This window comes from Homalodisca vitripennis, chromosome X (assembly GCF_021130785.1).
Source record: "Homalodisca vitripennis isolate AUS2020 chromosome X, UT_GWSS_2.1, whole genome shotgun sequence".
Taxonomy (NCBI): domain Eukaryota; kingdom Metazoa; phylum Arthropoda; class Insecta; order Hemiptera; family Cicadellidae; genus Homalodisca; species Homalodisca vitripennis.
In genome coordinates, this window is record NC_060215.1 from 83266289 (window position 1) to 83282168 (window position 15880).

The 15880-nt window shown below is 30.9% G+C and overlaps 1 protein-coding gene across 3 annotated transcripts; it reads left to right on the top strand.

Annotated features, from left to right (window-relative positions):
• The first annotated feature begins 353 nt into the window (after nt 1–353).
• LOC124369276 (myosin-2 essential light chain) lies at nt 354–15659 on the top strand. 3 transcript variants are annotated; one of them, XM_046827192.1, is made up of 5 exons: nt 354–465; nt 570–597; nt 1691–1831; nt 12420–12584; nt 15328–15659. In XM_046827192.1, the coding sequence occupies exons 1-5, from the start codon at nt 463–465 to the stop codon at nt 15432–15434; spliced, it is 444 nt and encodes a 147-aa protein (XP_046683148.1). In that variant the 5' UTR covers nt 354–462; the 3' UTR covers nt 15435–15659. The 3 variants fall into 3 exon arrangements, with proteins under 3 accessions (XP_046683148.1, XP_046683146.1, XP_046683145.1); XM_046827190.1 differs by lacking the exon at nt 354–465 and having other exon boundaries at nt 561–597; XM_046827189.1 differs by lacking the exons at nt 354–465; nt 570–597 and adding an exon at nt 701–862.
• Nucleotides 15660–15880: the final 221 nt, after the last annotated feature.

Sequence of the window (15880 nt, forward strand, 5' to 3'; positions counted from 1 at the left end):
AAAACATTGGACACATTTGAATTTTTTGAGAAATCTACTCTTGTTGGGTGGCATTGGCTAAAGAGAGGATTGTTTATGTGTAGGGGCGAGTGGAAGCCTCCCTTAAAAATGTGTACGTCCATCGAGCTTAGAAGTCCTTCATTATTATAAATTGAATACTAACTAGAACATGTAATATTCTATTTTGTAAGCTAAAAGAAAAATATATGTGATACTTGATGAATTCCAAAATTATTATTTTAATTCCATATGTGTGACACTACATATAGCACTTAAAAACGAAAACTTATGTCAAAGTGAAGTAAACATGTTGTAACGGTTGTAAAGGGATTTTATTATGTATTGTACAAGTATTTTTCTGGCAATTTGCATCTGGAATCTACATTGTTGGTATACCTGCGCCACACCTAACCAACCACGTTAACTGTCATTTTATTTTAACTCTAGCAGAAATAGCTGAAAATGGTAAATATGTTTGTATAGTAAAATATTTTAAACTAATAAATAATTCATCTATTGTTTCCCAAAATCTTGTGTTTTTGATAAACTAACTGGTTTAAATGTTTCAGGCTTCTTATTCTGAGGACCAGATGGCTGGTGAGTAATAAACGATTTGTTTTAAATGAGGTCAAAAGTACTTTTATGGAATGTCTTACTCAAGATTTCCTTATTAGGACATGAAAGTTTACTTTAGCTGGCCGGTTGTACCATACTTGTACCTTCACTCTTGACAGTATTATTGTGGTGTTTGCCCGTAAAGTTCCTCTGTTCTGATATACTAGATTTTTTCAAGTGTTAGGTTAGCTTAACTTCAAAATGTATGGGTTTGAGAATGTCAATAAAGTTATGACTTCTATGGAGGGTATGTGAGACATTTATTATGAAATTAACTATGACTTTATTTCAATTTCAAGACACAATAACTGTATTAATTAGTAACTCAATAAGGGCTGGGAAAATAAAGGTTAATGGATCCACCCTTAATAGATTGTCGTATTTTTACTGTGGCTATGTGTAGTCCTAAGCGTAATTAGGTTTATTCTGCATTGTTAGTCACGCATATTGCTTTAGTAACACTTCACAGAATCATATCTTAAGTTATAGATGAAATGTTTATTTATTATTAGAACACTAAATAGGTTAGTAAGGCTAAGAATGTGTTATTCTAAGATTTATGGTATCACAGTGTTGTAATACAAAATAAAATAAATCATAGGGTAGTTGTTGGTTATAATTTGTGGCAATGGTCAAAGAAAAACGAAATGAAAAAATAAAGAATGAATAGGTAGAACAAGAATATGATTTACTTTATTTTGCATTGAAAACTATTTTGACATTCACTTGATAATTAAAAAAATTCTGCAGTACTTAGTATACTTTTAGAACTTGGTGTATACATATGTAAAGAAGTTGAAAGCCTAGTACAGTTAAATTAACTTTCTTAGAATGATTTAGCGCTTTATTACATAGTTTGAAACAGGTGTTTATTGTATGCTATTAAAATGAGGCCATGTGTGGGCCACATAGACTGCAATTTGCAAAACATTTAAAATAGTTTTTATAGGCCATCTAAATTTAAATTATACATTTTTTATTCAATAATTAGATTAGTCATATTGTATCGGTCAATTTGTATTTGTGTGGTGTAAATCAGTTCAGATATTTAATAATTTTAAGTATGTTATTTCAGAATTCCTTGAAGCCTTTCAGCTGTTTGACAGTAGAGGGGATAACAAGATACATATTTCCCAAATCGGAGATGCCCTACGAGCTCTTGGTCAGAATCCTACAGAGTCTGATGTAAAAAAGTTTACACATCAACATAAGCCAGGTAGGATTATCATTTATATAGCGTAAAGTTTGATCGATTTTTTTGTTTGACCTCGTTATTACAGAAAAATAAATTTTTCACTAAATCAAAATTAAAAAAGCTTATTTGAAAAAGTAGTCATGGTTAACACAATAATATGTTCTCTTAATAGTTTTTAAAATTTGATTGAAAGTTGTAAACAGTTTTTGTTTATTAAAATAAAATTGTTAAGCATGCATTGAGGGGGATTTTTAATGCCTTATACTATAAATTTTTGTGTTAAGAGAGTTCAAAATACAACACTTCTTTTAAATTAAAAATGTATGTTACCTGATTAGGTATTTATTTACAATACCGTGACCATGAAAAATGGACTTTTTTTCATGGGTTGGGCATTTATAGCCAAGTGTTATTATCACAGGTGCATATAAACTGGGGGGAAAGTATATCATTGTATTATATTGATGCCTTTCGGGCATTATTGCATTAAAGATGGAAAATAACCGACAAAATTTTGTCGAACAACACTTGAAGGGTTAAGGATCAGGGGCATCACGTGATCTGGGATTCGACTTTTGCAAGCTCGAGTTAATTTTTTTTTCTAAAAGAGCAAGCAGTGCGCAGCACTGCGCAGCGGGCAGGCATCGTTGACAGGATTAACGTCATCATATCAGTAAAATTGCCAGAGGTTCTGTCAAAAACAGAGTTTTCAGAGGATTTCAAAAAATCGTAACTCCTTTGATTTTCGTTGCCGACGAATTTTTTCTTCACTATTGTTTTCAGAAAAAATTGTAGTTTTCAGGAAAAAAAAATGAACATACCTTTCCATGGTCACGATTTTGTAAATTGATACCCCTGATTATGATATAACTTATATAATGTTCAATGTTTTGAACAAATTTGAATGACAAATATTGATGGATATACATAGTGATTACAGTTTGTAAGGATGGGCTAGAAAAGACAGAAACTAAGCTTATGTAACACTTAATGTGAGCTTTGATCAAGCGCTTTTGCTTAATAGAATTATTATTCAAGACATTTTTCAAACAAGTTTACAACTTGTAAATTGAAATATATTCCACAGCTTTTGAAGTGATTTCAGTAATATTCATTCAAAATCATGGAAAACATTTACAAAGTTTTTGATATTTACCTTTTAACACCACTGTCTGATATGTTATAAAGCGTGTGTAGTAGCTCCAATAGCTGCAGTCTAATGATCTATTTATTTGTCCCACATTCAACCAGTCAAATACTTTACTGTTTATAAAATAAAATCTTATATATTAAAGCTAATATTGATTTTTCAGAACATTTAGAGATAAGATCTAAATGAAAAAATCCTTGATGAACTCATAGCTGGGATAATCATGCATGAGAGAAGGCAATTTCTATAAAAATTACTGAATAAATCAGTTACTTAATTTTAACGATTGTGAGCATTTTAACTTTTCAATAATTTGGATAGATAACCCTATTGTTTGTTTGAATTGAACATTTTGGAAAGAATTAATTACATTCTTAATTCCAAATTCAATCAATCAGATGCTGGAATAAAATAATGAAGTTCTGTAGTATAAGCTTGGAATAGTATGGGTATTATAAAAATATATCTGATAAAATATGTCATTGGTGAAGTTGATGAATATAGAGGTCCATGGGTTACTAAAACATTTCTTTTACCAATAAATAAATTAGCAACCAGGAGGAGGAATGAAATTAATTAGTGCGCAACGATATATTCTGTGCCATTCTTTATTGGTTTGAAATTATTAATTATTTCCTACATTTTTCAAGCACTTCACCTTTGTTAAGCAAACCTTTTTCAGTCACTGCTGCATATTTTAAAACCAAATTTCCTTTGATAGTAACCAAAGTAAAAGATTTAGCTTGCACATTATCAATAAGTACAGCCTACATTTTGCCTGAAAAGTTAACATATTGAATTAAAAAGTTTGTCAATGTTCCTTTTTTATACTGCCATATTAATGAAGTATATTTTATGTTTTACAAAGGAAATTTTCTTTGTTCTTTAATAAATACCTGGGTAATTTATGATTTAGAGTGATGCTAATGTTTGTAAAATAAATGTAGCAAAAATTGAACTACGCTTACATATAAAAGATAATGTTTACTAACCAAATTTGTCTGATTGGTATAGAATGATATAGCCTTTCTTCAGGCCTATACAAATAAAATAATTAAAGGATTAAAGAAGCTTGCAGTATTATTGGGGAAGGGTGGGGTCAAATTAGTTTTTTAAAATAAATGCATGAGCCCTTAGTGTAAAAAGAACTTACAGTGACATGTTGATTCCAAATAAATCAGTAAGTAGTTTGTGAATACATAATTGTTTGGCTCCATACTAAAGTCTTTGCAGTTTAAGCAGGTTGTTTTCATAAAATGTAATGTAATTCCAATTCATTCCAAACGTGCCTCACTACTAAAATCATCTGTATAATTCTTTTTTTTCATTTTCTTATATATAGAATAGATAGAAACATGTATCATTAGATTGAGTTATTTTCCACACTTTAATTTGTATGTAAAATAGAGTATCTTTTTTCACTTAGAAGTGGTTGATGAAACAGTTCTGTGGTGTAATACTTTAATTTAATTTTATGTTTATTATTTTTTTAAAGTACCGTATATATTATTTTTGTATAAAAAGTTATTTTTTTCAAGCATAGATTGCGAGTGCTGTGGTGTCAACCAGGTACACAAGAAGATAGTTATGTAGACTGACTGTCATTGTAAAACACATAGTTAAGTTTTCTTTGCACTAGCCATCGCTACTTGTTCAGATGGCTAGTATTTCCACCATTTCATTTATTGTAAAATTGTACAAAGTTTGGAATAAAATATTTCTTATTCTTATTTCTTATTCTTATTATATCTGGAATAAATATTTCCACTTTATTATCTTGTACTGGAATGATTTCAAAGATTAGACTACACTATTTATGCATTAGATAATCTTTTAAATCGTCCACTTTTAGAATTTCATTGTCAAACAACAGACTAGTTTGCATATCTATTCACTTGACCTCCAATACCATCAGCCATTATTTTCTCACCACCTGGTTCTGTGACATTCCAGGTTAGTTGCTTGAAAACACGTTGCTTACTATATCTTGTTAGATCTTGTTAAAAGAAAACAAATATATCAGAATCAAGAGTGGGATAAATGCTAGCTATAATAGTATCACTTTTATTATTGTTGCTGTGACTTCAAAGATTTTTGCAATCGAAAAACTACTTACATTAAATTACAAAATTTGATCCCATCCTTCCTAAAAAATACAAGTGCATCCCCTGGTAGGTAAAAAAATAAATGAAAAAAATAACTGGTAAGTGGTAGCTTTCTACAGTATATGTCTGTTATACTGTAGCCCGAGGGAATATAAAATTAACTTTCATGTTGGTGCAACCGATGTTAATTTAAGGCTATAGCATCACATGTTAACTTATCTAAAGATAATTATAAAAGAAAAAGTTTATATCTGATAGAATGAAGAATAGCCCATTCCAACAATTTACAAAGAAAAGTTTTGCAAAAACAAACTGAAACCATTACTATTTACACAAGTATTTAAGTAAAATAAAGTCAGTCTGCCTATGCGTAGGCTGATTTATTCTATCCACCATGCATAAATGAAAAGAGATTTAAAAAAAGAGTTTTGAAAGAGAGTTTAAAACAAATCTTAAATGGAATAAAAAACTAATATTTTGAATCTACTGCATCTTTGAATTTTTATATAGTTAATATTTGGTTTGCAAATATTTTTGACAGCAATATGAAAAATGTTCTCAACTATGAAAAAATTGGCCATTACAAGCAGAAGAAGGTAGGTGAGAAACAGTAAAAGGTCAAAGTCAAGTATTGCAACCTCTGTACCTGGCACTGATAACGGCTTCAGCCTCACAAATGTCTAAATGTAATAGCCACTGAATGTAGCGAATAAATTGGAAGCGCTATACAGAGATATGTTCCTAGACAATATATTTGATATGTAAAAGGAGTTGGTTGTAGAGAATGATCTAAGTAATTATAATATATATTAGAGTAAATTGAGAAAACATTTATGAAAATTTAGGTTGAGGGATTTAATGTAGAGCTGACAAACTGTAGGGATTGAAATCTTTTGGAAAACTAATTTTTAACAAACGTTTTTGAGATAAAATCAAGGGATGAAAATTGTTTTGCTGGCTCCACCACAAGCAGTGTTTCTAAAGGAAAGAAGGGACATATGGCAGTTTTTCCTCTCTTGCATTCAAAACCTCGCTTTTTGTTTTTAAAAACAAAAATAAATCGTTATAATCTTTTAATTAAATATTTGATATGATATCAAAAATTACTCCCAGATATTTGTAAGTAGTAATATGCTATATACTCTTGCACAAACACTTTTTATTAAGGTAGTCACCATAGCTATGAATTGTTAGATTTCCTAAATTATAATCAGTGATGATGCAGGGGTATTAGTAAACATTTGTTTTGGTTATATTAAGTATCTAACGTTTTGGTGAAATAATTTTTTTGTATCATAAGGTCTAATGGCTTTCCTTTGCTCACGTAACCAACTTTCTCTTTTTAAATATATTAATGAGTCATCTGCAAATAAGAATAATTTTTCACTTAGATCTACTTTTAAAATATTATTTATGTAAATTTAAAAACAGAATTGGTTCAATCAAGAGTACTTCCTTGATTGGCACTGTAAATCACCGGTAATGGATCACTCATTATCAGAAATGCATTGCAATCTGTCACTAAGGTAACAAGACCATTGAAGGGTATCTCCACAGACTCCAATAGCTTGAAGTTTGTCAGTAATGTCTGATCTTACACAATCCATGTCAAAGTGCCATAGAAATATATGGTCCAAGCATGAAACCTGATTGTCAGTTACTCTGGTAGATTTCTTTCTAAATTATATTCTAAATTCTAAGTCCCACTCCTTTCAATCAATTTTATTACCTATTATTGTGATCAGTGTCTCTTAGTAAATCCAAATTTATTTTACCTAAAAAAATGTAAGTTCTAAAAAACTTTATATTCTCATGTTAGTATTCCAAAGCATAACAAAAACAAGTACAAGTCACTGTCAAAGGTATAACAGGTAAATTATTTTGTTGTTAAGTATAGTAAAGCCCCAGTCTAATTCAGTACAAATTACCAAATGTTTCCTAAATAAAAACATTATTTATTGTTGAATAGAAGTTACTGTGTTTTTATCCATTATTACATAACAATAATGCACCAAAAGAGGATTGGCCAAAAATACGAACAGACTACACCATATTCTAAACTAAATCCAACCATTTGAATCCTGACTGAACATGGACTGGAAAAAACATAATTAGAAGCTACAAAAATTTCTGACTACTCTCTAATCACCCACTTTAGACTTTAGTAGAGAAGAACATAAACTAGGAGGTGTGGGAATATATTCCAGGGAAATCCTTGCTGATGTAATTACAGCTACTGACATATCAAGCTTATGCCAGGAATTGACTTTCGAAACAGCAATGGTTTGCATGCAGACAACAAAGAAAAAATATATCTACATCCCAGGAATCTACAGACCACCAACTGGAAGTACAAGATTCACCCTCGATCACTATCAGACACGCTGGAACTTCAAAACGTGCACATGAACACTTTTTTTAATCATTGGTGATATAAATATCGACAGGCTTGTCCAGGATACTAAAACACCATGCTGGAAGAAGAGCTAACTACACAAAATATCTGGAGATATCCTCTAGGGGTCACCGGAATAACACATGACACAGCTACTTCGATAGATTGCATTTGCTCAGATATACCATACGCAGATAGTACTGGACACGTTATGTATACTGGTCTATCCGATCACACTGCACAGCTGTGCCTGCTAAAAACGCATGAAGAAGACGTTCCACAAAAATTTATAATAAAAAGAAGCCTATACAACACTAACCTTAACAAACTGAAGGATTACCCCCATCTACAAAACTGGGAGCACATCCATTCCTCACCCAATCTTGAAAATTCTTATAACACATTTCATAATATCCTTCAATTGCATTGGATTCTACATGCCCTCTAAAGGAAACTAAAATCAGCACTAATAAAGAATAGACTAAGTACTATGATCCTGAAGCAAAAACTCTCAAAGAAAATTTTTCAAAAGCTTTGCACAAATTTGAATTAACAAATAAAAATGAAGACAAAGAAGAAATGATTAACAGAAAGAAGATATATGTTATAAAACTAAGAAACCTACAATTGTCCTCCATACCAAATTTCCTAGAATAAGCTGACAATAAATCTAAGGCACTTTGGCAAGTCAAAACCAAAGAAATGAAGGGAAAATGTGAAGAAAAACTCCTCACAGAACAAGAAATAAATGGTAAACTCAGTAACAGCACAAAAGAAGTGGCTGAGCATTTCAACACATTCTTCTCAAAGATAGCCGAAAATACCCTTGATCAAAACAGAGAAATCGCAATAGACCCAGGTCCGACGCTGAGTGGAGAGGAACTCCTCTGTCTAACATCTCTCACCTTAACTTCAACATCGTACAAAAAAGTTAAAACAACAATAAACTCCCTCAAAACTAAAACATCAAGTGGAGTAGACAAGTTTGCTTCAAAGATGATAAAGCATTGCTCTAAAGAACTTATCTCACCTCTTGTTAGTCTTATAAATAAATCATTTAAAGTAGGAGCATTCCCGTTTGCCATAAAAATTAGTAACCTATACCTCAAACACAATAAAAGACCAATTAAAAATGTTAAAAACTATAGACCCATCTCTCTCATTTCCACTTTCTCCAAAATCCTGGAAAAAATAGTTCTAGCTAGATTAATGGCACACCTTACTCATTACAACCTCTTAACTGACTACCAACATGGCGTTTGGAAGAATAAGTCGACGTTTACTTCTTTAATAGCACTTATTGAGTTTGTATTAAACCAGATAGAAAATGAGCAATACCATTCTGCTGTTTTCCTAGACTATAGCAAGGCTTTCAACTGCTTGGGCCATGACTTGATATTCAAGAAACTCAATAGAATAGGAATAAGAAACTCAGCTATCCTAGAATGGTTCAAAAGGTACCTAACAGAACGTTTCCCAGTTGTGGATCTGAAAAGCTTATCAAATGAAGCAACAACAAACTGCAGATCTAAAAATAATGAGCTGACAAGAGGAGTCCCACAAGGCTCCGTATTAGGCCTGATTCTTTTCATCTTGTTCACTAACGACTTCCCCAAGCAAATTGCGAGCGAAAATGCCACTGCAATCATGTATGCAGACGACAACACAGCTCAAGGCCTCTACCTTAACTCAAAATCAGTCTTAAGCAAAGCAATCCTTTACTCAAAGAACAATAACCTATCAATTAACCCTTCTAAAACCACATCTCCAAATTTCAGCTAGAAAAAAGACATTGTTCCTCAAATATATTTGTGACATAGAAACCCATACAAAATTTTTCGGTTTTATACTTGTTAACAAATTAACATGGACAGAGTACATAGACCACCTGTGCAAAAAAATCAGTGCTAGAATATATGTCGTCCGAAGAACTAACTACATTGGTGGACTCTCTGCAGCCAAGACAGCTTACTTAACCTTGATGGAATCACATCTTTAGATATGGCTTGACAGCGTGGGAAGGAACTTCAGCACACAACATGAACCGAATCCTTGTTCTTCAGAAGAAATCCATAAGGATTCTTGCTAATCTTGACCCTCAACAGACTAACAGACCAGCTTTCACCAACCTAGGAATCCTCACAGTGGTAACTCTGTAAATACTTGAAACCATAGACATGTAGATGAATAAACTCTATAAGAAACCATGATCTACACCACTATAACACTTGTCATGGCTCCAAGCTGGTCCTTCTGGTACATCGAATTACTCTCTGGGAGAAAAAAACCTTCTTATGCGGGTTGTACTGTTATGCGATTATTAACTAGAATAGCAAGTCTGTTGTTTTGATTTCGTTATACTTCGATAGCCACATGTTCAATCTTGGAATTCTTACACCTTCTTCACCTCCTCTCAACCAAACTACAAATATTATTAAATCTAATTGTTCAAATAAATTATTTAAGTATAATATTAATTAGTCTACAGTTTTTTGAAAATTTTTTTTATTGCAGTGAAATCTGTTTAAATTATTGCCATTACTATTATAGAAATTAAAACATTGCTGAAATTAATCTAACTCTAAATAAAGAAAATTGAAATTGACATCGAGGTTATCATTGCCTTCCTTGAAGCCAGAAAACTCAAGCACACACAGTGCCTATCAACTCTGTCGGATACAGTGTGTTTATATAATATTATAATACAAGTACAATATAGCTTTAAAATTTCCAATTTTTTGACAGTATCCACACTGGTATTTATTTTTAACCATTTGTATTAATATTTTTCAAAATGTATGTATAATAAATCACATAAATAAATAAATTAAAAACAATTTTTCTCCTAATATCAATTAAAAATAATCTGAGATACTATATTGTATGGTAAAGATTTTGTGTATACGAACTGGTTTAGAACCTGCAAATTTTCAACAAAACACAAAAGTAGACCACTGGCCTATCACTAACTGATAAGACTGAGTGCTGATAGCAGAGAGTTATTCCCACATCAGTTAAGCTAGTTTCTACAAGTTCCTTTATCAAAATACTGCTTTATAAGAAACATACTACCTGACAATGAAAGTTTACCTTTCTTAAGACAGAAAAGAGAGGGAAATCAAAATCGAATAACTTTTTATCAATAACATAAATATTTGTTTAACATTAACCCTAGAATTGAACAACGTTGAACGTTTATACTGGCAAGTCATTTTTTGCATTTATGATTTATGAAAGTTATATTTTAAAAATTGATAAAATTATAGTTTTTATACTTACTCCTTCATATTGTATAGTACTACTTTATTCATGATTAATGTTCTCTCATATTATATCGTAATGTTAATATTTTGCAATTGTTTAGGCATACTTCTTATGAATGAAAAAAGGTTTGTCTTTGAACTAACTTTTAGAACTATTCCAAGTTTAATTATTTAAAACTTATTATATAGAAATAGTAAAAAAAACCAATATATATATATATATATATATATATATATATATAATGGTTTAATATATGTATATAAAAAAATCACAAATAATATGGACATATTGGTAATTTTTATTTTATTTTCATTACAGAAACAGAATTTTAAAGTTTTGTTAAAGAAAGAAGTACAGTTAAAACAATATACTGAACTAAAACAAATTCCTAAACCATTTTTGGGAAAACAAAACAAAGCAATATCAAACTTCTGAAATAATATTCAATTTCAATAATGAAGCCAAAAAATTGTGTACTATATGAAATGTTTATCATTGGTGTTAATAATTAACTGTGAATTTTTACAAATTTTTATAATTTTTTATAAAATTATTTGTTTATGTAAACCTTTAAGTATATTATACCAAAATACTCAGTGTATGTTTCTGAGTGTAATGATATGTTGAGTACATCATAAACCTTATTTAGATGTGAATAAATTTGATTGCAAAAATACCTTTTTCAAAAGACTTGACATGAGTCTTTTGTCAACAGGGGAACACATGCAAAGGACTTGCTACGAGTCTAACCAGTTCTAGAGTTAAGAAAGTTGATGTACAATAAGTATGTCTTTTAGAGTTAAAACGGATTGTTCCCTTCAAAAACTATGCCCTGTCACCACTTAGTTGGCAGCCACTGTGCTATGTGCTTTAGCTTCCTTGGGAAACCTTACATTGAACAAAGGAGTAGATACTCCGCCTAGTGAAGCTGTTTTTTCGATGTTGTTTCATCTCTTCAGGTACAGATAGACAGCAGATTTCAGCTGTCACTGTGTTACAGCGTACTCAGTTGAAGATTTAGAGCTTTGCTCTTTCTTCAAGTACCATCCAAGCCAATATAAGAGACTAAACTGTACTACTAGTTTTAGAGTTTATAATAAACAATACAAGATATTTTACTGAAATTGAAAACTACAGATCCAGAGTATACAAAAATTATTGTTCTCAAGTTAATTGTAATTGAAATCTTTTTTGTAATTTTTCATTACTCTCAATAACTTATTTCCTTTTACGTCACTATAGTGGATCATGTAATATCTGGTTATAAGATGTACTTGTGTTGTTTACAACACTTGTCAGTGTAGACTTTTTCACCAACAACTTTAGTAGGTTTTATGTAGCATAAAAATTATATTTGATTTGTGACTGCATTAGTTATTGTTGCATTCAACTGGTATGAAGTAAAACCTCATTTTCTTAGGCATATGCTGATGCCTCAGCGCTACTGTCCATTTGTTGTTAGGCAGTAGCAGAGTTGGTTGTGATAGTGGAATCTTGAGTATAAAAATTATTATTTCACATAGGTTGTGCCTTTATATTTGTATATTATTTTATATTCTATAGTGTAATGTTAAAAGTATTATTTAAAATTTTATATAATAAAAATAAATACTGTATCCTAAATGTAAGTTTTACAGTTTTCAGAAAAAATGTTGAATTAGTTTAATATTAATAAATGATACTGGTTTTTAACAGATGAAAGAATCAGTTTTGAGGTGTTTTTGCCGATCTACCAGGCTATCTCAAAAGCTCGCTCAAGTGACACTGCTGATGATTTTATAGAAGGTCTTCGCCATTTTGACAAGGATGGCAATGGTTTCATCTCCTCTGCCGAGCTCAGACATCTGCTTACAACCTTAGGTAGGGCACCTGAAGTTTTAAATAAATATATCTAAATTTTTTACTTAGTTTTCATTGTAGATAGTTGGTTTTGGCAATTTAGTTTTGTTTGATTAATATACGATTTATTAAATTATTGTAGGTATTTAAAGTTTTGGAATTTAAAATTTGAATCATATTAACAGCAATTAAAAAAATAGATTACTATATAAATAATAACAGCTTTGCTTTGAAATACAATCTTTTGATACCATATAAGTAGCTAATATAGTAAAATCTTTGAATAATTGCAGCCTATTTTACTAGATGGGTAAGTTTATTGTAATATATTATACATATTGGTATAAGTAATTTTTATTTATTTTTTTAGTTGTGTGTATGATTAAGTTTCATACCGCACAATTATAAGTTAGACATTCGTTTATTTGATGTTACCATCTGTTGAGGCTTTTCACCAGGCCAAAGAGCATTGTAGTCTATGTGAGATCTGTGGGAAATTAGAATTTCGGGGAAGCTTTCATTTAGTGCAGATGATACTGCTTTATTTTTTTAGGGGTCCAATTGGGACAAAGTTTTCTAAAAAGCGCATAGTGATCTATTTCTAATTAAAAATGGTTTGATCAAAATTTGCTTTCCTTAAATATATTTTAAGTCTAAATGTATGCCCATTGCCCTGAGAGTCAGCAGTGACACCCTTATTAATTTAATTTAACTACATATGTATAATGATTCTACTAGTCTGGTTTGTCATTGTGGATCTTTAGAAAGGGTTAACAAGTATAAATATTTAGTGGTTTTATTTGACAATAGAATGAATTCATCTGCACATGTTCTCTATCTTAATGGTAGACTTACAAACTCATTTATGCTTTTAGTCAACTGCAAGAATTTTCAACTATAGAAAAAATAAGAATAGCTTACTTCGCACATGTTCATTTGCCTAAGGAAGGGGGATCATAATGTGGGGTACTAGTTACAGAAATATCTTAAATCCTCTGTTTGTAACTCAGAAAGCAATACTTAAAGCAGCACTAGAAAAAAACAGGCATTATGCATCGGAGGCGCTGTTCACCGAAAATGAACGTTTTGGATGTAAGACATCTGTTTGTTAGAGTAGTTCTATAATTTATTTTTAAACATTACAGAAGTATATTTCAATTTCTGACATAACATTATGCAACAAGAAATTATACATCCTCCATATTCACACCCAGGCTAAATGGAACTTTTTTAAACAACAAATACATTTTACATTTTCCACATTATTTATAGAAATTTACCAGAATTTCTGAAGGATATGTTTTCATACACATTATCAACTTATGAAATAAATTAAAAAATTGTTTAAAAAGTGTGGGTCATGATTATACTTAAAGTATTATAACACCTGATTACAGAGTTTAATGTTCAAAATTGGATTACATGATGGAAGCGTGTTTTTATGTTTGTGTGATGCATGCACGTGTCTACATGTCTGTGAGCACATGGTGTGTGTGAGCATGTCTGAGCACGTGGTGTGTGTGAGCGCATGCTGTATAGCTGTAGTGTGTGGGTGTGTGAATGTGTGAGTGAGTGAGAGTATGTGTATGTGTGTGAGCGTGTGCTGTTGGTTGGCCAGCGGGGCAGGTGAAGGTTGCGGGGTAATGGTAGTTAGGGGAGGATGACTGGTGGGAGGGGGCAGATGCCTCAGGCATTATTCTGACTGAGATGTCTGTCGGTTTTACTTCTGGCTGTCTGTTTACTTCTCTTTTGATTACCTACATCCATCTATAAGAATGATTACTTATTGAGTCACTTTTAAAACCTTATAATGTATTTTCTTTTAGACCACTAGGAACGTTATCTATATTTATAAATTTTTTCCTAATTCTGGTAGTTTTTTTGTGCGTTTTACTTGAACAACAAACATTTTTAAACATCTTATTTCCCTAAGAAACTTATTTGAATTAATGGGACTCATTCATTCAAGCATAGGTGCTATGCACCTTATATTGTAAATGGAAAATTGTGCTTCTACGATATATATATATTTTTTTCTCTAAAATAATGGAAAGAATGATGTTTTTTTATTTGATTTGATGATTGCCATATACACCCGTTGGCTTCAAGGAGGTTAATAACTTTGCAGAGAGTTATGTATTAACCCTTTGAGTGCCAAGCAATTTATGACAGGTTGCCTCTCTTAAGTGCCAAAAACTTTTTGTTTTTGTGTAGTTTTCAGCTAAATAGTTTATAACTTAAAAAATAGACATTATGATATGATTACTTTTATTATGTAAGGGGAAAGTAGGCTATAACTTCTAATATTTATTTGAATGATTAGAATGAAATTATGAAATGCAATAATTGTAATTTGATGGTCTTAATTTTTATTTGTATGAATATTTTTATTGTTTTTTATGTACATAGGAACAAACATAATGTATGTTTATTTGATGTGTTACATATAAAATGAGACTTCGTACCATGCCATATGCCAATATTTAGTAACAGAATAATAAATATTCTAAAAGCTAATCTAGTCGACTCTTTTCACTTTTCAGAAATACCCACGGTCTGATCTCATCAGCTCTTGCCACTAAAAGGATTAAGTGATGCCATGTATATTACGCATGCTCTAATTGGTGTATTTGCAAATTTTTTGTTTCCTTTTGCTAAGCTTTGGATTGTTATAACTGTTTTAAGATTTATTGTGTGAACAATAAATTTAATCTTCAAAATAAGTAGATTCATTCCATTACGTAATATATTACGTTATTTTCAGGAGAGAAGTTGACAGATGAGGAAGTAGAACAACTACTGTCTGGCCAGGAGGACTCACAAGGGAATGTTAACTATGAGGAGTTTGTCCGCATGGTCATGTGTGGTTAAACAACTGGTTTATACATACCTTATACACATTGATTTATTTATTTATTCAGTAATTTAACACATGTATTAGCCTATTATAATTATTTATATAAATCATTTCTGGGATCACTTTGTTTTGGGATTAATGCTATTGATTTATATTATTTTTTTATATTATAAATTTTTTACACAGTTTTGAAATTACAAATGTTGTGTTATAAGTACAAATAAATTCAGAAACACCTATATTTAGTTATTTTTTACCCATCAATCCTACGTGTATAATTTACAATTGAGCATGTATTAACCCAGGTACTGGTGATGATCACTGCAGCAACGGTCAAACATCGCTGCAAAATCCACTTTATAAAGTAACTATAATGCTTTTCGACGAAAGTAGTGGTAGCATTCGATGAAGAAGAAGAATATCATATTTAGTTTCATGTGAGTGGTGTAGTGAAACGAAC

Excerpts from the sequence above, each read along its gene's own strand:
- LOC124369276 (XM_046827189.1), top strand. The coding sequence starts at position 817 with ATGTATGGGTTTGAGAATGTCAATAAAGTTATGACTTCTATGGAGG. Across the intron at positions 1,832-12,419 it reads TACACATCAACATAAGCCAG|ATGAAAGAATCAGTTTTGAG; the intron begins GTAGGATTATCA and ends GGTTTTTAACAG. Across the intron at positions 12,585-15,327 it reads ACATCTGCTTACAACCTTAG|GAGAGAAGTTGACAGATGAG; the intron begins GTAGGGCACCTG and ends CGTTATTTTCAG.